This window comes from Chaetura pelagica, unplaced genomic scaffold (genome assembly GCF_000747805.2).
Source record: "Chaetura pelagica isolate M959 unplaced genomic scaffold, ChaPel_1.0 scaffold85, whole genome shotgun sequence".
In the NCBI taxonomy this organism is placed as follows: Eukaryota; Metazoa; Chordata; class Aves; order Apodiformes; family Apodidae; genus Chaetura; species Chaetura pelagica.
In genome coordinates, this window is record NW_009953505.1 from 4,865,710 (window position 1) to 4,889,234 (window position 23,525).

The following is a 23,525-nucleotide window of genomic DNA, read 5'->3' on the forward strand; positions in this document are numbered from 1 at the left end:
AATCTGAAGTCTTAAAAAATAAGCAAGTTGCATGAACTGTACTAGAAGTTCTATGATGCAAAAGAGATAAACAGGGTCATTTAAGAACTCCAGATAGAGCCTAAAGTAATAGATGGCCTTATCAAAACAAAATGATACCCTGCTTAGAATTCCTGCATCCCTGCTTGTTGGTTAAGTTTAAATAGTTTCTTTTAGTAAAGCCAAAGACAAAGAGAACTCTGCAGATACTGTTCAAGCTAATAAGAGTTGCTCTGAATAGGTTTATTGTGAACTTGAAACTCTAAGCCTCTTCTCCCATCAGATGATAATCAAAAAGGCAAACTCAAATTTGCTGGAAACTCAAGCCTGCCACAGTTACGTAAGGTTTCTGAATGGGCCATTCGTTTGAAGTTTCTCATATAGTGTCACAATTGTATTCAGGTTGTTGGACTGCAGAAATAAAGTTTCTGTCCTCATCAAGCATGCAATTATTTTCTCAGAGACACAAATTCCCTGAAGAACACGGGGAAAACTAAACTCTAAACAATCCATTAAACAGGAAACTCACTTGCTGTCAGTTATGGAGCCTAATGAAGTCTGAAGCTATTCTGTTTACCCTGAGAAAGAGAAGATCAAACAGTGAGCAGATAAGATACAGTTGTAAAGCTACCACAGTCTCTCTCAAAGAATCAGTGCAAACAGGTTAGCATAAAGCTCTACGCATTTTAAGTGACACTGTATATTTCTGTGCTCTTTTTGCAGAGAATATCACCCATCTCATTTGCAGCAAACAGTACACCATTATTCTAAGGCCTGAGCACCTGAACAAGGCTGCTGCTAATCTGACTTCCAATTCAAACTTAATTATATATACCTTTTTTAACAGACTGATCAAAATATCACAGTTGTTAATTTTTGAAACCCACTTCCTGGAGGAGTTGTACTCAATTAAAGACTGAAAGGTATTAGGTTTTACGTTATTCAAATACATGGTTCAGAGAACACGTAGCAGCTACTTGACCAGCCTACAAACTTTTAAAGAACTACACAAAGATAAACATGTACTAGACTCTCTCCCTAGCAGACAACATTGGTGACAAGCTGATGGAGGTCTAGTAGACCCTAATTAATAAGTTGTGCTCATATGATACAACCCCTTGAATGCCAAAACATGGAAAGCTAGGGAGTTTCTTCTGTTTAAATCCAGTGGCTGTGTTTTTGTAGAGGCCTTTCCCACCATGTTATCCACAATCTGTGCTCCCACACATGCCCATGCTCCTCTAACAGCACAACTTCATTTACCTATATTAAAATGCTGTCATCTACCCAGGTTCTTCCTAGCCATTCTCAGATATACCAAGGTAATAACTCACTTGTACCACCTTCTAGGAAAACATTCCCTGGAACGTCACCTTGCAAAATACCTACTCCTTACACTAGCAATGAGAATCACTGCCAAGGCTGTGGATTTATTAGCACTGGGATGTGAAAGAAACAAAGCATGGCCCGAAGTAAAACATTGCAACACTGTGGTACAGCCCTAAAATAAATGGTCTTGTCCTATACAAGCATGGCAGTATATGCTGAAATACAAATGTTTACACTAGCATGAAGAATGTCAAAGATTAACCACCACTCATCAACAAGCAAGACACTTTCTGTAAGAGCATCTGGAGATGTTGTCACAGTTTGAAGTTTGAAGGCCACAGCTGCACAGTTATGAGTTTCGACGTTTTGATTAGATTCCGGCTGCTTCATATTCAAAACATTATCAATAAACCATTTCTTCCCCTGGCAATCTTACTATTTATGATAATATGAATTCCTGGAAGCAAAGGCAGATCAAGCTTGGGCTCTCCTAAACCCCTCTTCATTCCAGGACTATATCTTATACCACAGGATTCTTCCAAGTAAATTTTTGCCTCAACAATCCAAAGTTGTCTTCCATGAAGTCCAGGGCTGTGAACCCACTTTTTCTCTTGCTTATCCTCTCAGGATCCTCAATTCCACCACTTCATGTTCATTGTAACAAGGCTTCTCCCAAGCCTTCACACCTCCAACCAGTTCTTCCTTGTTTTTAAGTAGGAGGTCTAGCAAAGCATGTCCCCCTCTTCTGCTTCTCAACCGCCTGTTACCAGGAAGGCATTCCAGAATCCTCCTGATTTGTTTGTGGTCACCTGTGCTGTGCTCTAGCACAGGCGATTGATGTGGTTGAAGCCTCACCATGAAGACAAGGGCCTGTGAATGTGAGGCTTCTTACAGCTGCCTGAAGAAGGCAACTTCCTTCTGAACAGAAGATCTGCAGCAGACACCTCTCACCACATCTTCCACATGGGTGATCCTGTTAATCCTGACCCATAAGCTCTCAACTGGCTCCTCATTCAAACCAAGGCAGGGCTCTGCGCACGTTAGCACACTGCATGTAACCAATACCCTCGGCAGCTATTCCTCTCCTACCTTCAATCTTGCACCACTGAATCCCCAAAAGCTGCACCTCACAGCAACAGTGCCTTGTAGCCTTGCCCAACCATACCGAGGAACAAAATTATTTTCAAGAGTTTTGTGACTTCCTTTTCTCAGTAAATTCAATCGAGCTTCAAATAGCAGGTAAATAGTTTAGAATCCATAACCACTTTGCTACAAGGATGCTCTTCATCGTCTGCAGTTCAGCAAGGATCTCCAAACATGCCACAAACCCTGGCTCTGTTCCTCTATTTATGTGCACGTAATTTACAGCATGTTAAGTGGTCTCAGTTTTTCAGTGCTATAATTTAGCTGGCAATTTTGAGACACTTTTGTAGAACAGTTCCCAGAGCCAAGTAACAGCAGCCTTCAGATCACCAAACTGTCTCATAAGCTGAACCCAGATTGTCAGCATTCCTGTGATAGGAACCACATTTCATCCAGCTTTTTGTGGAAATAGGAAGATCAAGGGAGGCAATTCTTACCCTTGGCTCCCGTGAGACCCAGTGTGCTCAGTGTGTCCCCACAGTGTGACCAGTTCTGGCATCCCCAGCATAAGAAAGACATGGAGCTGTTGGAGAAAGTCCAGAGGAGCCAGAGAGACAATCAAAGACAGGCTGAGAGAGGTGGGGTTGTTCAGCCTGGAGAAGAAAAGGCTCCATGGAGACGTTATAGCGGCCTTCCAGTACCTGAAGGGGCTACAGGAAAGCTGGGGAGGGGCTTCTTACAAGGTCATGTAGCAAATGGATAAGAGGTAACGGTTTTAAACTGGAATAGGGCAGATATAAGAATAAGCCAGACATTAGGAAGAAATTCCTCACTATGAGCATGGCAAGACACTGGAACAGTTGCCCAGGGAAGCTGTGGATGCCCATTCCCTGGAAGTGTCCAAGATCAGGGTGGGTGAGGCTCTGAGCTGCCTGATGTAGTAGGAGGTGTCCCCACCCCATGCCAGTGGAGTTGGAATTATATGCTCCCAATCAAAACCATTTTAGGATGCTATGATCTTCACAGCATTCAGTTCTGAATCTCAGAAAAACATCTCTTCTGAAAGTTTTTCTGCCTAATCAATTTGCACAAAGACATTCATTATCTTCTATATTTATAATCCACTAGAAAAAGAACTTCCCAGAAAAGATTTCAGGTCTAATTGTTTTATTTTCAATCTACCAAGTCCTTTTAGAAAGTCATTTTTCTAAAACAATGCCAGATCAACAAAATTACTTAAAGGAGGAACCTGATTTTAAATAGCATTCAACTTTTCTGTAAAAATGCAGACATTAAAGATATCTGAAAAGGAGACTTGGAAATGTAATTACATCATACATATATGGATATAAGAGTATACCAGGATGTTAATTAACACAAGGTACCAAATAGAAATGCATCACTTCAAACTGCAAAGATGGTGGGGAGAAAACATATTTACTTAAGTCCTCTTTTAGCAAGTATCACTTACGCTCATCTGAGGGTAAAGGCAGGGAGAGCAGCAGGGCAGGAGATGTACATCCTTGATCACCACTGTTCAGATCTGGGATGCAGCACAGAAACATGAGACATGTACACACAGCTGTTACTGAAGGAGTCCCCAGGCTATTGCACAACTTCAGTCTGCTGTCAGCATTTTGATCAGTTAAAACAAGATTTAAAGGGAAAAAAAATCCCCACACAATAACCCCACAAAAACAACCAACAGCACAGATCCTGATAACTGACATGATTATGTTACAGCATGACTAGAACCCGAGTCCCCAGCAGCGAGGGGTCACAGGGAAAACAGGGGGGAACAGCCTGGCTGTGCACCACAGCAGGGAGGTGAGGTTAAGGGGGATTTGACCCTGAAACACTGGAGGTGATGCAGGAACTGAAACCATATGGAATATACATAAGGGAATAGAAGCTCAGGAGGTTGTCTGCCCCTCTTCCCCCTGCAGATATTCATTCCACAGACCTCAATACACAACTTCCTCCAAGATGGTTTCAAGCACATGCCCAAATACCAGACCACTAACAAAAATGTTTGGCAACAAAACAATACTTAGATGTGAAACAATTTTAGTTACCTTTTTTTCAGTCTGAAAAAGAACTGGTATCTTGTGAGGCAAGGGTAAGAAAGCAGAATAAGGATAATAGCTCCTTTAGCTGAAAAGCAGATGAACAATTTCTTAATGACGGGACCATATTATCACCATCTGACACAATTACAGAAAAAAAATAAACACAAAGGCTTATGTATGGTTATGTATGTCCACATCCTGGGGCTTCAGTTACAGGCTTTCTACAGGGCAAGTATACACTGAAGTATAATGCTTAAAAGGGGGAGAAGGAGGAATTGCATCACATGAAGATTTTAAGAAGAGGTTAACCCATTTTTGCTAAGACAGTTGACAAAGTATGACTGATCCTGCCTAGGGACAGGGGTTACCAAGTAACCTCTGAAGTCCCTTCCAGCCTGATTTTGGAAAAATGTAGTTGATAAGGCAGCAAAGGTAAAGGTTAATATTCTGATAAATGTACTCTCATACGCTGTTCAGGTAAGGAGGAGAGGACTTGGATGGAGAGAATCAAGAGAGTAACAACACCTCAAACAAGTTTAACTCTGATTCATTTGAACTAGTTTTAATTACCATTAAAATACAGTTTTAAAAGTGTCTTATAACAAATTTGCAATTGCCTGTCTTTTAGAACAGTGTTAAGTTCATATTCAGAAAAGCTTTAATAGAATTCAAGAACATCAACTGAAGTACAGCAGATACGTAGCTTTACTACAAAGCAGTTGTAAAAGCATCAGCTAAAACTCAGTAATTTCAGACTAATCTGATTTTTAAAAAAATTTCAGGCTATAACTCACTTCAAATCTATAGAAGTGGTAACTTCCTAGCTGTCTTGAATTTATGAGCTCATTCCACTGTGAAATCTGATGATTCTTTAATCATTACCTGTTGAGTGACATGAAAGACTGTCTACCACATTATACTGTAAAAGTAAATAACATTTTGGTGAGGTGAAATCCAGCATTTATGGAAACATTTTGTACTTTCCTACAGTTCAAAATCGTACCCTGTTCAGGAACTGGAGCAACAAAAATATCAAGTTACTGCTATTTTATACTCCTCAAGATAAATGACTGAATAATACTCCTCAACCGTTAGTACAAAACAGGATTTGAGAAAGTACTTAGTTCTCAGAACTACACTTTCTAAAGTGAAACATGCAGATTTGGCAGGTTTTGGGGGGTAGCATTGTTTGGGTTTAAGACATAAAACAAATTAAGGCAAGTTTTGTTTCACCTAATGTCAGTATCAAGCCATGAAGAGATCCATCTTTTTCCATTATGTTCATGTGTCCTACAAAAGTTGCAAAGGACAGACAAACAAGCTGATCAGGCTGCTACAGAAGAGATGAAGATTCTTTTTTTTCCCTTCAGGAAGAGCAGTAAGATCTCACACAGGTTGGTCAACATCCTCCTTCCTACATCCTTTCTCAAAGTATTAGATCTTCTGTTTTCTTCTACTATGATCCCATCCACCCTGAAAAATATGGGAAGTGATCTAGGAAAGGCAGCAGAAATACAATACAGCCCTAGAAAGGAGGCCAGGGAGCACTGAAAAGGAATCTGAAGAGCAAGATTAACTACTGGGCAGGATGACAGTTATAGCAACGACTACCTCCTGTAACAGGGACCAAAACTATATTCAAGTCTGTAATGGTAGATAACACCCATTGTTACAAGCTCAGGAGAGATGGGGAGTGAATGTTAGAAAGTTTGGAAGGACAAATGTCCATTCAGCAGCAACACTATATGAGTGACACTGACAAGCTGTTTACTCAAACATCATCTTTCAGCTCATCTCTAAAACTGACTTGATAAAGAATTTTACAGAATGTCTTTGAGATCAGGAAAAGTTTTCTCAAAACTTCTGCAAAGACAGCAAGTCAGGTCACATGCTTAAAATCAGCTCCCTCAGAAGCCAAAACATAACTTCTGGTGGCTCATGTCAGTGTTTAAGATAAGTAGGGCAACACCAGGCCAAGGGTTCTATTTACCCAGCTGAGAACAACGAGACTCATGTTTGTTTGTCCAGTGCTCAGAGCTGACCAGTGACCAGTCCAGAGGAAGCCAGGTTACTGCTATGTTTTCACACTCTACCTCCCAGCTTTTTATTTACAGAGGTACATCATTAACACAGCTTCCAAACCTGAATGGTCACCTATCCTATGAGCTCAGGACATCTGAAGACATCTTCAACCATTGCTATCTGCCAGGATATCTAACCAGGAGAGAGAAAAGAGCCAGCAACATTTAAAAGAGACCAGGCTGTAAATCTTTTAGTGTCATTATTACCAGTTCAAAAGATTTTGCAGGGAAAGATGGGACAGGACACTAGGAACATACCCTCTCTTTTTAAAGGAGAGGGAGAAACCTTTTAAAAGCTTTTAGGTAGAGCTCCTTTAAAACAAAAGCATATAAATCCCCAGACCACAAAGTACAAGCTACAACCTTAATTTCATCCCCTTGCCAGTCTGCTTTGTTCCATGACAACAGACAGAAGTCATACTTATGCAAGAAAGAGGGCAACATTAAGAAATATTTGCCTTGTCCATGATAGTCCCATATCAGGGATATTACAGTACAAATATATCCCTTAATTTGTCTCCATGCAGTTGGCAGCTAATGGAAAACTTATTTCAGAATTAAAGCTTTTAGTGATGAAAGAAGCTTGCAGTGCACATTTACCTAACTGCTGTAGGTTATGCACTTACTCTAAGAAGTATGCAAAACTTCTGAGAAGTGAAAGTGCGTGAATATTCTGTTTTAGAGCAAAAAAACCAGTACAACTGGTTTCTTTCTGAAGTTGAGGCAAAGCACACCAATAAAGCCAAGTTACTTAATCAAAACACTGAGGAGGGGAAATAATATGCATCAAGGCATATCTTGTTTTTAAAGGTTCTTGACATTATTGTTATGCATTTTCTTCTTACTCAGTCCTTCTAATTATTTCTTGCATATTTTTCACTTTTATATCTTCACTGATGTAATTCTAGAAGTTCCACTTTTTATTACTTCATCCTATCTGGTTTAAGTTATGTCCCATGAAAACAACATAAAAGGCAACTGTCTGCAGAATTTATTCAAGGAGTGCAAAGATCAAGGAAATTTTTAAAGCTTGGCTCTACAAAGACCAAACTTGAGAAGCTGTTAAGATTTAACCAACTGAACCCTGTAGTAAAGAAACGCAGTTCTCATGAAAGCCTTCTAACAAGTTAATCAGTAGGTTATCTCATTAAGCAAGAAAACAGTGTCGTCTATTTTACCTAACATTAATGCAACTGGTATTTTGTTTTTTAAAAAACTAGAAGTCAGAACACTTGCACTCACGAGTTACAATAAGTCCATTTTCTCCTTCCACGTCCAAAGCTGCTCTAGGCAGTATTTCTGAAGTTTAATATAGTTCAGACAGAAAGTAGGCTGTTCACTGCTGTTCTGGTTTGAGTCAAGATGAAGCCAATTTTCCTTCTACTGATTTTTTTTTCTTCCTCAGCAAGTATTCTTTTAACTAGTCACAGTGTGTTCTAACTAAGGCTGGTAACAATGGAATGTTTTTCTAACTGCTGGGTCTTCAAGGTCGCATCTTTACTCTGCTGGTTCAGACACTACGGGGAGATCTATGACCCCCCCACTAGAAGGCTAAGTTAGACAGACAGCAAAATTGACCAGAGATATTCCATTCCATATATCTACGTAAGCTCAGAGGAAGGTCAGAGATCACAGAAGACAACTTCCTTCCTGCTTCTTCTTCCCTTCTCTTCTGTCCATGGTGGGTGTCCAGGGAGGACTCCGACCAGCCATCACCACCGACCCCCAGGCTCAAGCTCTCCTGACCCTCATCACTCTGCGTTCTCTCCAGCAGCTCCGGGACTTGTTGGGGCTGTTGGCAGCTCAGGAGACGCTGTGGGAGTTGCTGGGGGTGGGGGGGGCTTTTGCACATCCCTGAACACGTTTGTATATAATTGAACATTTTCTCGTTTAGCATTAGTGCTTAATTAAAGCTGTGTAGGTTAGTTTTCAATCCAGCCAAGTCTCTCTCTTTTTCTCTCTCTCCTTCCCTACCTGGGTGGGGAGAGGATCGAGAGCATTGTTGTCAAACCTAAGTCAAACAGTGACAACTGCTGAAATAGGGCTGTGAGCCTAGAATTGAGATTATTTTATTCTAATCCCCCTTCCAAGGGCAAATTAAGGACTAGCTCAAATAATTTGCCCACTTATATGTTCAAACCAAATTGTGATGCTGTGGTTTGAAACTGATCAGCTGATATGACTGCAACAACAGTGTTTCAGAAATAACATTTGTTACCTACAGGCATATTGCAACTGCTTCTTGAATTATTTTTATGCTTAATGACTACATGTTAAGAGACATCAAAAGGGGTAAGGGAATATAAAATAATACCAGAAAGCAAGAGGAATATATTTTTTTTTAATTCCCTTATTTCTTCAAAATGTATGGAGAACAAGGTAGCTTATGAGAGTCTGGAAGGATGACCACCTGGTGCACAAGCACAGAACAGTGATTTCTTTGCAACTATTCTGTTCTGCCTTCTAATCCTTGCAGAAATCTGAAGCCCTAATCTTGAGGACTCCCAGTCTCTGTCTCAAGTCATAGAACACATGAGAGAGGAACCAGAACTAAGGTACTGGGTGGTTTGAATATCCAACACAGTAAGAGTGATAAACAACTGCTCCACTTGAAACAAAACTGAATGAACACTATTTTGGTACCAAAGAGCAGAAGAGTAGCATGCATGACGCAACTTTTAAGGAAACTTCAGGAAAGACCTCAACAAAGAGCTGTAAGTATTATGTCTCTATCAAGCAAGTTAAGAGATAAGGGTAGCATTGAATGAATATTACATAAAGAAGAATCAAAGCAACTTTTCCACAGCTAAGTCCTGATTCACAGGCAAAAAGAGAGGAAACAGACAGTAGGAGGAACAGTCAGTCCTTACTCAGTGGAAGATGCTGATCAGTACTGTTTCACAGGTATTTCTGCCCTTTTGTTATATCCATTCATAGATGACCAGTCATCAACTAAGTCAGTCATCATCATCATCTCAACCGCAAACATTTGTGGAAGGACTTCACAGGATCGAGTGACTACAGGACACATTTGCAGACTTAACTAGTTAGAGGTAAGCAATATATATGTGAAGACAGTAATATGAACTTACAAGCTCTGAGCACAATACTAGTAAAGGGGTAAGATACTGGGGTAACAAAATGTAGTTTCATGATCTGCAGAAAAGTAAGTGAAAACAAAATAGTGTCCCCCTGTAAAAACTTATAGCGCATTCACACCTTAACTCCTGGGTGAGGCTTTGCTCTGCCTCTTATTCTCTCCCCTCCATTTCACCAACTTGGGAGGAAGAAAAAGTCTAGAAATCCATATCCTTTTAATTCCGTTTATTATTAGTAGGGATGTGTTGCAGTTAAGCAGACTGTAGTATTTACTGCCTTAAACATATAAATTGCAAACTCTTGGATACAACAGGCATGTAGACACAGTTAATGGTACAATACTGGAATAATACTGGGGAACCACGTAGGTAGAAGATGCTGAGTCCAACGCAAATTCATTCATTCACACTTTCTCCCCGAAACGGTCCCTGATTCACCTATTCCCTGAACTATGCCAGGCCAGGATACATACTAACTGTTAAGCTGCCACAGACTATTAGGTCCAGTAGCATAATTTGTTCCCCACCCCAGTTTAACTTAGCAGCACAGACTCCAGCCCTATATATCAACCATGTTTTTAACGCTACCGCTTGGTCAGATAGGTGCTTTTGGCTACAATGGTTCCCCACAGTTAGAACAGAAGTCACCCCCCAGCACAGCCATGCTTCCTGCCTTTCCAGAGTACCTGGAGAGGAAGAAGGACGTTTTAGTCCCAACACTAGAATGTGTGGTGTTCTCTAAAATATAGTATCTCCCTAAGAATCTCCTGCCTCCCAACCTCCCCTGCCTTTGTATTTCTAAGAAGTACAGTCATAGTTACAAATGGAGGCCAGCAATTCTCTCTTAGCTTAGCAAGCCACCAGCCTTTTCCAGCATTGGACAAAAGAAACTTGCAAGGACTTTCAGGTGGAAAAATCCTGCAAAAGGCATCATTTTTTATGTCAAGAAACTAGGCTAGAAAGAACTTTAATTTTAATAAGCATAATTAATGTGGTCAGGATGCTGAACCCTCCATTGCCAATTCACTGCACAGCACAGTTCTTGATAATCTTTATCATCTGTTTGCTAAGAATTGTCAAATCTTTGCTTACCTGAATGAAAGTAGCACCCTCTACTGCTGCCTTCAGGTCCGTACAGATGCTAATGAGAGAGATCTGCTGCTCAGCACTCAAATCTCCTTTCAGGAATCCTGTCTCCTCCAGCTCTTTCATTTGTTTGCTGACAGAAATAACATATACACATAAGTACTTTATAATTGTTAAGCCATGACTAATTCTTAAAAAGCTTCTTAACAAACCAGCAGTACTATGCTATTTGTGATGCCGCTGCACATATTCATCCTCAAAAATATAAAGGTTAATTTCAGGAATTTCTCTCTGCTCCCATCTTACAAGATTTTTTCCTTCTCTTCAGGCACAGCTCTAAGATCTAGATGCAAGCTCTTCACCACCTCAAACCTGCTTTCACTGGTGCAGGATCAATACGAGTTTTTCTACTCATATTTAATGGGAAGAGAGGTCCTTTTAATATACTTACTCTGCTTTAACAACCAGTAATTCTTGTTACGAGGTGCAACATGGTTTAACTGTATGAAAACTAATAAAAATACTCCATACAGCCAGGAGTCCTTCCTAAAAAACCCTGTACCACTACACAGGTAATGAATGACTACAGAGCAAGTGTCAAAAATTTAAAGTAGTTACCACACTGAGTTGCCAGAGCTTGTTCAAGTACACACCATTGCTGGGGCTGGACATGCCACCTTCTCAGAAGTCTCTGCAATTCAAACTCCTCAAATGTCCAGAGCAAGCAAGCCATTTTCAAAACTTTTAAAAGTCACTTAAGAGCAGCAATTTCCACAGAAATTAAATGAGATTAAACTATCTGATCATAATCAACCTAAAGCTATTTAATGTAGTTAGTACCACAGTTAAATATGTTAGTTACCTCAAGTCAGAACTCCTCTGAGCCTTTGGTTATTGCTTGGCAAAAACTGCTCACCCTTATGAGAGAAGGAAACTGAGCTAATGATTAGCAACAGGGAAAAAAAGCATTAAAATCCTCTCTTCTCCCCACCAATCTAGTTCTGAAGCTTTGGCTTACTTTTTGGATGCATTTTTACACAACAATAAATTGCAGCTGCTACCCAGTTGGAGGGTGGAAAAGCTGTAACAAAAAGAGAAGTTGTACAGCATTTTAAATTAATTGAAAAGGGAAACAGATGTAGATTCTATTGCCTACTTCTCTCTATTTCTTTCAGACAACATGCTGAGCAATGTGTAATAATACAGCCACATTTTGTGAAACCATCCTTTTATTTAGAGCTCTACCTGGTCAACAAGTATTGAGTCCACAGAACAAAGAAAATCATTAAGCTTCCTCTTCCAGATTTTCCTAAACAAAAAACATGGGATTCATCTCACCTATGCTGTCAGCATGCACATCTGAGAATCATCTTCAGCTCTCTTTTTGAGAAGGAAAAACTAGCTTTTCAGGTCCATTTGTCTGGGGTTTTCTTAGGTATTCAAGTATGCAATCCATCTTATCTTATAATGGTAATATGTATTTTTCCTCCACAAAAGAAAGTAGCACAGTATTCTAAAGTCACCAAATATGAAAGTCTGCAACGATTTATTTAAAGACAATCCAGTTCCTACTTAACTAGACAGAAGTCAAATCTCGGCAGAGATTCACTAGGCCCTCAGATCTTTAGCTTGAACCGGCTCAGTAAATCTACCATTAACTAAATAAGAATTTTACTTCAACATCCATGCAGTTGTGTAGTGTCCAAGAAACTACAGCAAATAGAGGCTCTACCACTTGTAGCATTCTTGAGAGGTCATAAACAATTGCTGCTCTACAAGCTGCTTCGACGTCCTTTCTTTCACTCAAAGTAGCAGAATAGGGAATGTTTGTTTCCCAGCAAACAAAACAACCTTCTAACTTTCTGACATCAATCCAGAACAACAATACTTTATCCTGAGAGCAACCCCACTAAAAATTAAGGTAAGGAGCACTCAGTAGCCACTTAGCAGTAGTCAAAAATGCATAGAGCAGTTCTGCTCCAGGTTTAACACAATAATCACAAGAAATAAATTACCTTCATATGACCATGGACTTAGTACAAATATGAAGTATTTTCAACAACTTGGGAGTAGGTAAGATGTCAGAAGCTCTCTCTGAAGCAGGTAAAGGTGACAGTGCACATTTTAAACCAGAATATGCACCCATATTTCAAAATGTGAAGTCCAACAACAAAAAGACCACATGCATGCATACACAGAGTCAACTCCTAGAAGCATTAACTTTGCCTCTTCAATGAACTGCTTCAACAATTAACTCAAAATAATTTCTGTACTGCAAGTCTTAACACTTCCTCTGTCTATGATCAGCTCTGACAAAAAAAATTATTTTTTACTCTGAGGCAGAGCATGCCTGGGTAAACAGCTAGGCACTGCATCCTGTTTATATTACACAAGAGCTTTGAAAAGGTTCAATTCATTCTTAGCTGGAAAATGAAGCCAAGAGTCATACACTTTTTAGACACTTCTCAGGTCTTTCCTTTTTCCTTCCCTGGAGCTCATTAGATTTGCCACCAAAATTAGTATTCCTACCAGTTTATGCAATCCAAAAGTGATGAAAAGAGTTCCATTAATAGCTTTCTGCCTCTTTTCTCAAATATGGATTTAGGCTAAAAAACTCGGAGCTTTCCTACCCAAAGCTAAACTAGTCAGAAACTCTTTTCTATTAAGTTTTGTTGAAAAGACCTTCAAGAGAGGGGGGAAAAAAAAAAAAAAAAAAAAAAAAAAGAAAAAAAAAAAGAGTGGGGGGTGTTTGGGGGGTAGAAATTGTGCTCAAACACACCCCCCTCCAGGCAGCATCACAAAAATAAGCAGGAAATTCATCAAGTTTCTGGATTTGTTCCCGATTTGGTTTCTTAACAACACAGCAAATGGACAGCTGGAACACACAGACTTCTGTCTTTCAGCAAACTGTGTGGTCAGGAATAGGAAACAGGAAGCTTCGGCTCCATTTTTCAAGCTGCCAGGTTACACCACATCTTGCTAGGCAGGAGTTCCATCCAAGATTTAAAGCTTCCAGCATTTTAAAGATGCCAGTGCTTCATCTGTAAAGCTTTCAAACTTCTGACTCCTTCACACTTTGTGAAATGAGATGGAAAGGAACCAATTATAGAACCATTTAAGTTGGAAAAGACCATTAAGATGATGAAGGCAAACTGTTAATCCAACAATGCCAAGTCCACCACAAAACCATGCCTCTAAGTGCCACATATACACATCTTTCAAATAACTCCAGGCATGGTGACTCAACCACTTAACTGGGCAGCCTTTCCAGTGCTTGACACCCTCTCAATTAAGAAGTTTTTCCTAATACCCAATCTAAACCCTGGGTACAACTTGAGGCTGTTTCCTCTAACTTAAAAGGTCTTAATTATCTATTCAGCAAAAGTTAATTTCAAAAGTGCATTTGCCTAAATCCAGCATCCTCCTCCTGCTTGTAGGCTGTATACTGCTTTTAAAAAGCAAAACGAAAATTTAAGTTTCAACAGACCACATGAGAATTATTTATTTCTTTGAAGAACAGGATTAAGTTGCTGTTAACTTTCTATGCAGTATGACACTAGTCTTATCCTCCCTAGCTCTCTGAAACTCCACGCTATGACTGGCAACTAAGGCATTCAAAAAGGCTAGTGACAGACTAGGAGATCTGACTTACTTTTCTTCCACAAGTTTTTACAGAAGTTCATAGCTCCTGTACCCTGCTCCATACATTTCCTTCTCTGACAGTGATAACCATCCTATCATTTCTGCTTTTCTGTCATAAGCCATTCCACACTACACTGTGCACCAAGAACACAATTTCTTAATTAACTTGCAAAATCACCATCTTCATTGAATGGTTAGAGTTGGAAGGGACCTTAAATATCATCAAGTTGCAATCCCCCTGCATGCACAGGGATACCTCCCACATCAGGCTGCTCAGAGCCCCACCCAACCTGGCCTGGAATGCTTCCAGAGATGGAGCTTCCACAACTTTTCTGGCCAGCCTGTTCCAGTGTCTCACTACCATCACACTAAAGAATTTCCTCCTGATCTCTAACCTAAATCTCTCTTCTTTCCGTTTAAACCATTACCCCTTGTCCTCTCACTACAAGCCCTTGTAACAAGTCCCTCCCCAGCTTTCCTCTAGGCTTCCTTCAGGTACTTAAGGCTGCAATGATTTTTCCTTCTAGACAAAAAATTTACTGTTAACATCACGAGTCTTCAAGCTAGCTATTTATTTAAATTAGTATAGTTATTTAAAGCATGGAATAGGAAATACAATTTGTGCATTACTTGAATTTTGGCCTTCCCTCCCAGGTAATACTTTTTGCCCTCCCTTCACCAATATATTTATTGACATTCTGGCTGGTTTGTTCCACAAATTGATTTTAAGTATTCCAAATGCTAAAACTTCTTAATAGTCTCCTGGACTATTAGATTGCCCTCACTTTAGTGGCAAAGGAAGAGAGCTTCCCCCGGTATTTATCTTACGTTAAAGCACAAACGTGAAGGGTTTGTCGGTACAGCAGTGCACCACTGACCTCTGCTGGATGACTTTTTATTCCTGGCAGGGCGAGACTGATTTGAGAGTGATCATGACCACAGACTGATGTCACTGCAGCCATGTCCATAGTATACACGACAGGACTTTGCTTTGCACTCCTATCATGTATAGCTTGAAGAGTTTGACTATCTCAAGAATGAAGAATACGGATCCATTAAAAAAAAACAAAAACTACTTGCTTGTAGAACCCCCACTTTGTCTACCTTCAGAGTTTTACCGTTATACCCAACTGCCTATGTCAACACTACTCTGGGAACTGAGCCAGCATTTGCTTCAAGGTCGACAGAGGCAATTCATGCCCTCTGCTCTTATGAGACTCTACCTGGAGTATAGTGTCCAGTTCTGGGGCCCCTAACATAATGACATGGAGCTGTCAGAGCAAATCCAGAAGAGGACCACGAAGACGATCAGAGGGCTGGAGTACCTCTCCTGTGAAAACAGGCTGAGAGTTGGGACTGTTCAGCCTGGGCAAGAAGGCTCCAGAGAGGCCTTAAAACAGCCTTCCAGTACCTGAAGATTACTTAGAGGAAAGTTGGACAGGGACTTTTACAAGATTTCATAATGATGACTGTTTTAAACTGGAAGAGGTTATATTTACATTAGATCTTTAGAAGAAATTCTTTACTATGAAGGCAGAGAGACACTGGCACAGGTCACCCAGAGAAGCTGTGGGTGTGTTCAAGGCCAGGCTGGATGGGGCTTTGAGCAACCTGGTCTAGTGGGAGGTGTTTTGGCCCATGGCAGAGGCATAGGAACTAGAAGAGCTTTAAGATCACTTCTGACCCAAATCATTCTGATTCTGCTTACCAGTCAAATGCCATTACCATAACTATTCACAAAACACAGCCTTTGTACTCATAGAATCATCAAGGTTGGAAAAGACCTTCAAGATCATCAAGTCCAACTGTCTGCCCTACAACCCCTAACCACTAAACCATCTCCTGAAAAACCATGCCTACCTGTTTTTTTAACATCTCCAGGCACAGTGCCTCTACCACCTCCCTGGACAAGCTGTACCAATGCCTCTTCGCTCTTTCTGTGAAGAAATTTTTCATAATACTCAACCTGAACCTCACCTGGTGCAACTTGACCCCATTTCCTCAAATGCAAAAGTCAGTCATATTTAAATCTTATATTCTAGTTGCCCGGGAACTGACTGTCACACAGGTGAGAAGACAACATGTCAATTTCGAGGTGTTTTTAGCTACAGAACAGCCAGGCAGAACCTTCGGAAAGACTGACTCTATCCCCTTCCAAAGCATAGTAACATGTTCTGCAAATGGAGCAACGTCCCTTAGCATTTCTCATGTAGGAGGGGGGTGGGTAAAAGTGAAAGGCAGAATCAAGCCTATAATTTAGCACAAGCTTGATGTGTGAGTGTTAGGCACTCAAAATCAAAACACACTCCAATAAGAATTGTCTACTTAGAAGGTGTTCTCTCAAAGGAGATATATAAAACTGTCAACGAGGATCCAAGATAAGCTGAATTTTGCCCTAAATACAAATACAGTGTCAGTACTATACAATACGGCAATACAAACCAGAAAATGCAAGAGGAAGCCAACTTGATAAAGTTATCTAACCACACAGCCATGAAACATGCCATGAGCTAGGAAAAGAGTGAAGCCTATCCCTCATGCTGCAAAAGCACTCCAGTAAGCTGTTTCCCTTTTTATACAAACAAAGCATAAGAGGGCACCAGACAGCAATAAGTAACATACATTCAAATATCTTTTCTAGAGACTAGTCTCCTCCTGGAATTAGAAAGATGATGACCTTGAGTTACAGAAATAATCCTTTCAGAACTCTGCCTATAACAAAATCATAGGCATAGCTATAGTTGGCTTCCTTGGCCTTGCAAATTGCCATACATCAGGCACTTCGTTGCAAGCTTCACATTCACAATACAAAATTCTTAAATGTACTTTTCTCCACCCAGCCAGGGATGGGCAAGGAGATTATACTTTTCTTTTAACCCTTGCACCTTGTTCATTTTTCACAGCTCCTATGCAAGGAAAAAGTTAAGGCTGCTTAGTACAATACTGCACTTCACTATATATCAAGTCCAATATTATTTATGGTTAAATTTTCTACTTGGCCTATGAAAAGAAAGGAAGGATCAGAAGATAGAAAAGTGCTTCTAGCATAAAATCTGCTGTTTAGTGCAGTTGAATATGTAGTTTTTGAAATATTCCTGTCTTTATATTTTAGCACAGATCACCTCCTCATATCTTGTATAATTTTTTTTTTCTGAAGTTAGCTATAGCCTGATATGCATACAACTGTTTGTTTTTTATATATAAAAAATAGTTACCTGCTCTTCTGTCCTGAAGGAGATACCATTTTTGTATCCAACTACATACCATACTTAACCAGCATCTACTTCTACAGGGACATCACAGAATGCATATGCATGTATCCAAGCCTCAGTGTCCTCTTCAGAGTCAACTAAACTTTTTCCCCTGACAATAGTCTTCCATTATACCTACAAAAAATGTTCTATATAAAACATGAGCCAGTCACATAGGGAAAAAAAATACAGCATTTTCACTATAATTAATCACTCTCTATCAAGAGCATAGTTATGTTTAGAATGGTAGGACAGTAACTACTTTTAAAAAGCTTACATATTACAAGAATTGTAGAGGTTTCAGAAGGGGAGGGCATGCACTAACATGTATCTACATTATATGCTTTAGGAATACTCTCAAGAATAGGATAGTACTTGTTTTTCTAATTCTCAGTATTTTAAAGTGTTTCAATCTCACATTCAAATCAGAATCACAATAACGCAGGAGAAAGCATATTGGGTATGAAAAGTTACATTCTTCCATGGCAGCTTGCTTCAACTTGTATTCACTAGGTCAAGTGTGGCACACAGCCGTTCATTAGTTTGTTTCTTCAGCTGAAGAAAAGGTTGTTCCATTAGAGCACACACTGGTTAATAACAGCCCTGGTACACCCAGTTCAACCCAATGCACAGTCATTTTGTCTGTCAGGGAACCAACTGCCATGTGTCTGGCAACAGGTAGGTAGGCAGTAAATCCATCACACCACATTAGAACTTAGTAAACACACTCCTCTGTATCAGACCTTTCTGATCTGATCTGTATCTAACATGATGATATGCGCTTCCACTTACTTCAGTAGATCCAAATTCCACACTTCCATCTTATTTTTTACCCCATAACCAAGTGTTTTGAACACATTCACAGAGTATATTCGGATTTTCCATACAGATACATGCAGGCTCTCATGACCATTGCAGGTCCCTACCAGGCCCATTCCAGTTCTCTTGTAGGACCACACACACTTGCTGCCCACCTACTGTTGTGTGAGAGTTGAATTCATGAGGTCAATGGCCTCATGAAGTTAATGACCCCAAGATGCCCTTTTGAAACATGCTTATATAAATTCAGAACAATGAGTTACAAGTTAAAGTACTAAAAGTCAATCACGTTAACAGTCAATACTTCAGTATAATTTCTAATCCTTTTAGAAGTTATTGTTGTTTACTATTCAAATCCCACTTTTACTTTGTTTAGAAAAGGGGAACTACCGTTAACTCTCTCTACACTCCCTAATATATAGAACAGCTGAATATACTAAAGGACTGCAGACTAGAATGGAACAAATACTTCCCAATACTAAAACAAAACCAAAAAATCACCACAAAACTCCTAAGCTTGAAAACTTCCCTGGAAGTGCTAGTGACTTGAAGAGATAAAAAAAAGCAAATCCCAGCAAGTCCAGAGAAGTAGCCACTACTTAGCTCTGTCAGTTGCTCTCTCTTGTGAGCCCTCATTACTACTCAAGCTCCAGCTCTTACACAAGTATCAGGTCAGTAAATCAAAGGGATTTACTGCAGTGTCTATGCTATGAAATCAGTGCAAAGAAGTTCAAGTTTTACCATATTTTGATAGATTCAATCATTAAAATACTGGTTGAAGAAACTACGTAGCTCATATTCCTATAGAAAAAAAAAAACAAACCACCAAAACCCTATGTTGTCCTGAATGTAGGGTTTTAAATTAAGATGTTACAACGGCCAAGATATGCAAGTTTAATTATAAGTTAAGAATACCTAATGTAAAAGGCAAAAACTTGCCTCGAACTCCTATGGGGCAGCACATGCAGGCATGGGGCAGTACAAACACACACAAACAAAATTCTCTACCCTATTACACATGACATTTTATGCTTCACTTTTCCAATCCAAAAAAATTGGAAGCCTAAAGTCCACATTTTTATGTTAGAAAAATAAAAAAATCAGGTACAAGTGCCATCTTGAGTGTTGTAGACTGCAAAACTACCTCCTCCACAATACTCCAGAATATCATGGCTACCACCACAACAATTCTGCAAACAACAAAAGTGTCTGTTATCTAGGTGTACCAACAGAGATGTTTGGTCTAACACCTACCTGAAAAGAGATTTCATAAAAGAAAAAGAATTTTTTTAATTGCAGAACATAGATTCCCCCCCTTTTATCATCAAGCCTGTTTTAGCAAATCTCACCAGATTTTGCGTGCTGTTTAACAACTGACCTCCAACAACTGAACTGACCTCCAAGGGGCTCCTGAAGTCGCTCCTCCTTGCTGTTACAGAAAGTTGTTACTCCACCTTGTTACAGAAAGCAAGCAGGATGCAACATACCATAATGCTTTTTTAGGCGCAGCTTCCTCCCCATACCAGCTGACATAGTTCACTCCAAAGCATCATGAAGGGAAGGCTGATGCATTTAACCTAAACTTCAGAATTAAATGTTGATATAGCGACATAAGATGGCGCACAGAGCCACTCTATAAATGCACTATTTCTCTCAAAGGCACAGAGATAGCAATATTTCAGGTCCAGCATGAATGGGGTAAATAGAACCAACCAGCTGCTGTCCCTCCTAGCATAAGAACTTGACACCCAAACAAGGCATCTGAGGAGCCAGGCTGACTTCAAACAAAAGGGAAGAGCTCTTCACAAAGCAAGAAGTAAACCTGCAGAACATGAAGTCCTTTGGCAAAGAGGTTGCAACAGGATTTACACAGGTTCAAATGAAGGTTAGAGAAAACCTTGGAGGAAGTCCAGAGTTACTGAAAACATGAGTAACCTCTAGGCACTGAAGGTTGGGGGAAGGAAGCAGACAGGCAGGACTTAAACTTGTAGTTCTGCCATGTGTCAAAAGCATTTTGCTTTCACCATAGTGCCACAGGGCTGCAGAACAAAGGGTTGGAGGATTGTTGCTCTGAAATTGTGTGACTTTTGTATTCATGCTCTCAGATTTTCTCCTTCTAAAGATGCCTCCCAGCATCTACTATAACCAAGCAAAAGTTGTATCATTAGCAGCACTACCAATCTGTTCTTCTAGGGCTCAAAAAATATTACATTAAGAATTACAGAAGTTCTAGCTATAAGATACTAATAATTGTATCAGGACTCCTCAGCAACCCATATTATTAACCTATTTCCATTTCAAAAGCCTTCCTTCTCTTTCTATGCAAAAAAACCTCTTATGTTAATGTACTTTAAGCTTAGCCTACAGATAACTTAATCACACTAAACATAATTTCAAGGACTTTCATCTAAACTTAAGTTATTAAATCATTACTTAAGAATAAAAGTGCTCTTCAGAAGTGTCATTGCGAGGTTCAGGAGAACAGTTGTTCTGATCTTAACAGGTCTGTACCTCTAAGTCAAAGCCTTCTTCCAAGCTTAAAAATCTATGTTCCCTTAAATAATAGGTTGTGGCTGTTCATTCATAATTACAGAAATCATAGACACATAGAATTCTGCAGTTTCATTACCATCTCACTCGTTTCAAGCCAGGTGACCTACCGAATGTTTTCCAGTGCGCTTGTTAGCTGTTGTTGTGCAATATCATAAAGTTTCACTTTGAAGCCTCCAGCAGCAAACACCATAGCCCAGCTGCGACCAATGAGTCCACTGAAAAGACAATTAATGCCAGGCAATTAATAAAGAACCATTTATTTTGAGGAGGAGAGTAAGAGAAGCACTGCAAGAAGGAAAACAGAGCTTGGACTCTTCAACATTTGATGAAAAGATTTGTTGTATACTAATGAGAAAAAAAACTGTAACAGAGGAACTTCCTTTGCAAGCTGTGTAGCAACTTCTCTGAGAACTGGGAGAAAGATAATGAAGACAAAACAGAAAAAGAACAGCAAAATTTAAAACAGTAAGACCTACTACTTTGGTACAGTGGACTCAAGCATCAGCAGTATTTGTCAGCTGCAATCTTAACCTGAACTTGGTGCATGAAATTACACTAGGGTGTGGGGTTTTTTTAAACCTTAATACTCCTCTGTTCAGTTCACAGCCTAAGGACAAGACACCAGCTCATTGGTCCAAGAGTTCAGGATCCTGCTTCAGAGATCATCAGCAAACCAACAGCCCAGCTACCAAAGTATTGGGTCTTCTATAATTCATGAAATACCATAAACATGCAAACCCAAAACATGGGTTTGATCCTGCTTTTCAACCTACCAACCTCTAGCACTACCCTTATTTTCAGATGAGGCACCCTACCATACCAAGCCATGCAGGAACAGTGTGTCTACATCTTTTGGTGAAGTCACATTACTGAGAAACTCAGAGGACTCTTGCAGTAACTGACAATTCTATCACAACTCTTAGAGCAATGCAGGTTTCAACTTAATTAGATTTAGAGCAGGCATCAGCCTCTTCAAATGGAAGGGCTGAGGAACAGTGCAGTTAAGCTTAAATATCCTGAGGTCACAAAAAAAGAAAAGAGTATCTCTATAACAAAGGTAATAGGAGAGTTCACAACTTACAGCAGAGGTTTACAAAGATAATTACATGCATTTCCTGTCATTTCTGAGATTGCGGTACTTGTAGTATTAAATTTAAGCAACCTTTGGCAAGTGAAAAATGCAAGGCAACCAGGACATCAATAAAAAATTCAAAGGGCAGTAAGAGTCAGAGATAAAGCAAGAGGCCAGATGATACAGGAAGGAAAACAGGAACATGTTCAGCCTTTGGTTTAAACATAAAAGAAAGGGAACAAACCAGGAAGTTTCAGGAAACCGCAGGAATCAGTGGAACTAACCGGGATTTTAAGAAAAAGTGACAATGTGCATTTAGCGTTGTTAAGCAGATACTATATTCTCACTCAAATTTAAACAAAAACTGCACCCACAACTTTGCTGTAGCAAGCCCAGACCTCAGAAGTTCCCAGGCAAACTTCAGAACGAGCACAGTTACAGGAAGGTGAAGTATAGGTCATGGTTTGTTAGCCACTGTGGACTCCTGAGCAACAAGTATTTCTAAAGTAAAAGCATTTGGATCACTTAAACAACCATACCTGAGCCTTCAGTGTCTTTATAAACTAGCATTAACTCTCTCACATTGAGCTTTTAAATTAAGTTTCCTTAAATCAGTGTTTGACAAAAAACCCTGTATTTTTATTTTATTTCACCACAGGTTTTTGGGACTGTGAAGTCTGTTTTTCTTTCGAACTACAAAGTCTACAAAGTGAGTCCAGCTCTCCCAACCCTTTGCACACCAAGACAAGTGCCCCAGACCTCAAGTGATCTCACTTTTAGCACAAAATTACAGTGGTGAGCAGGGGGCTCTTACTGACAGGCTTCTTCCCTCCCAACTGGTTCATTGTTCAAAGACAGAACTTCAGTTTTAGCTCAGAACAAGGTGCAATAATGCCTGTCTACACAAGTCTGAAATACCACTGTAGCTCGTGCCTGAGAGAAACTTTAAGACTTTCTTGACATATTAAGCAATCAGCACCTTAAAACTGTGCTCAGATTTCTCAAATCCTCCTGCACTCGCACACAAAACACTGCAATGAAAAAGGGCATCAGTCTTTCAGGCCTAAAGGTTGACTTACTTTGAGTAGTGATGCTAGAGATGGTTTGGGTTGCCTGCTTTGTTTTTGTTGATTTTTTTAAGTAGCAAAGAGCCGTGAGGAAATTCACCAAAGTCACTGCAACGAGCCAAGCGGGTGCGCTGCTCCCCAGGTTCCCGAATTCCAGCAGCAGCAGCAGCAGCAGCAGCGCGAACCCGCAGGCGGCCCGACCTCCCTCGCCTCGCACCTCCGCCCTGCCCAGCGGGGCCGCCCCTCGCCAACCCACCGAGGGGCACCTCGCGGCTGCTCCCTGCAAGCGCAGGGCCGGCGGGGCACGGCTCGGTGAGGACGGGCCTCACCTGCCGCGCTGAAGCGACAAACCCCCCT

General features: G+C 40.2%; 1 protein-coding gene across 1 annotated transcript in view; it reads right to left on the minus strand.

The window, feature by feature from the left end:
• CRYL1 (crystallin, lambda 1) overlaps positions 1 to 23,525 on the minus strand; it is a gene marked incomplete at its 5' end in the record, with an annotated part of 58,440 nt that overhangs the window by 32,072 nt on the left and 2,843 nt on the right. Inside the window, 2 exons of the mRNA XM_009999438.1 lie at positions 10,771 to 10,897; positions 21,137 to 21,244. Coding sequence (XP_009997740.1) covers positions 10,771 to 10,897; positions 21,137 to 21,244 — 235 coding nt within the window. The remainder of the gene's footprint in view (positions 1 to 10,770; positions 10,898 to 21,136; positions 21,245 to 23,525) is intronic.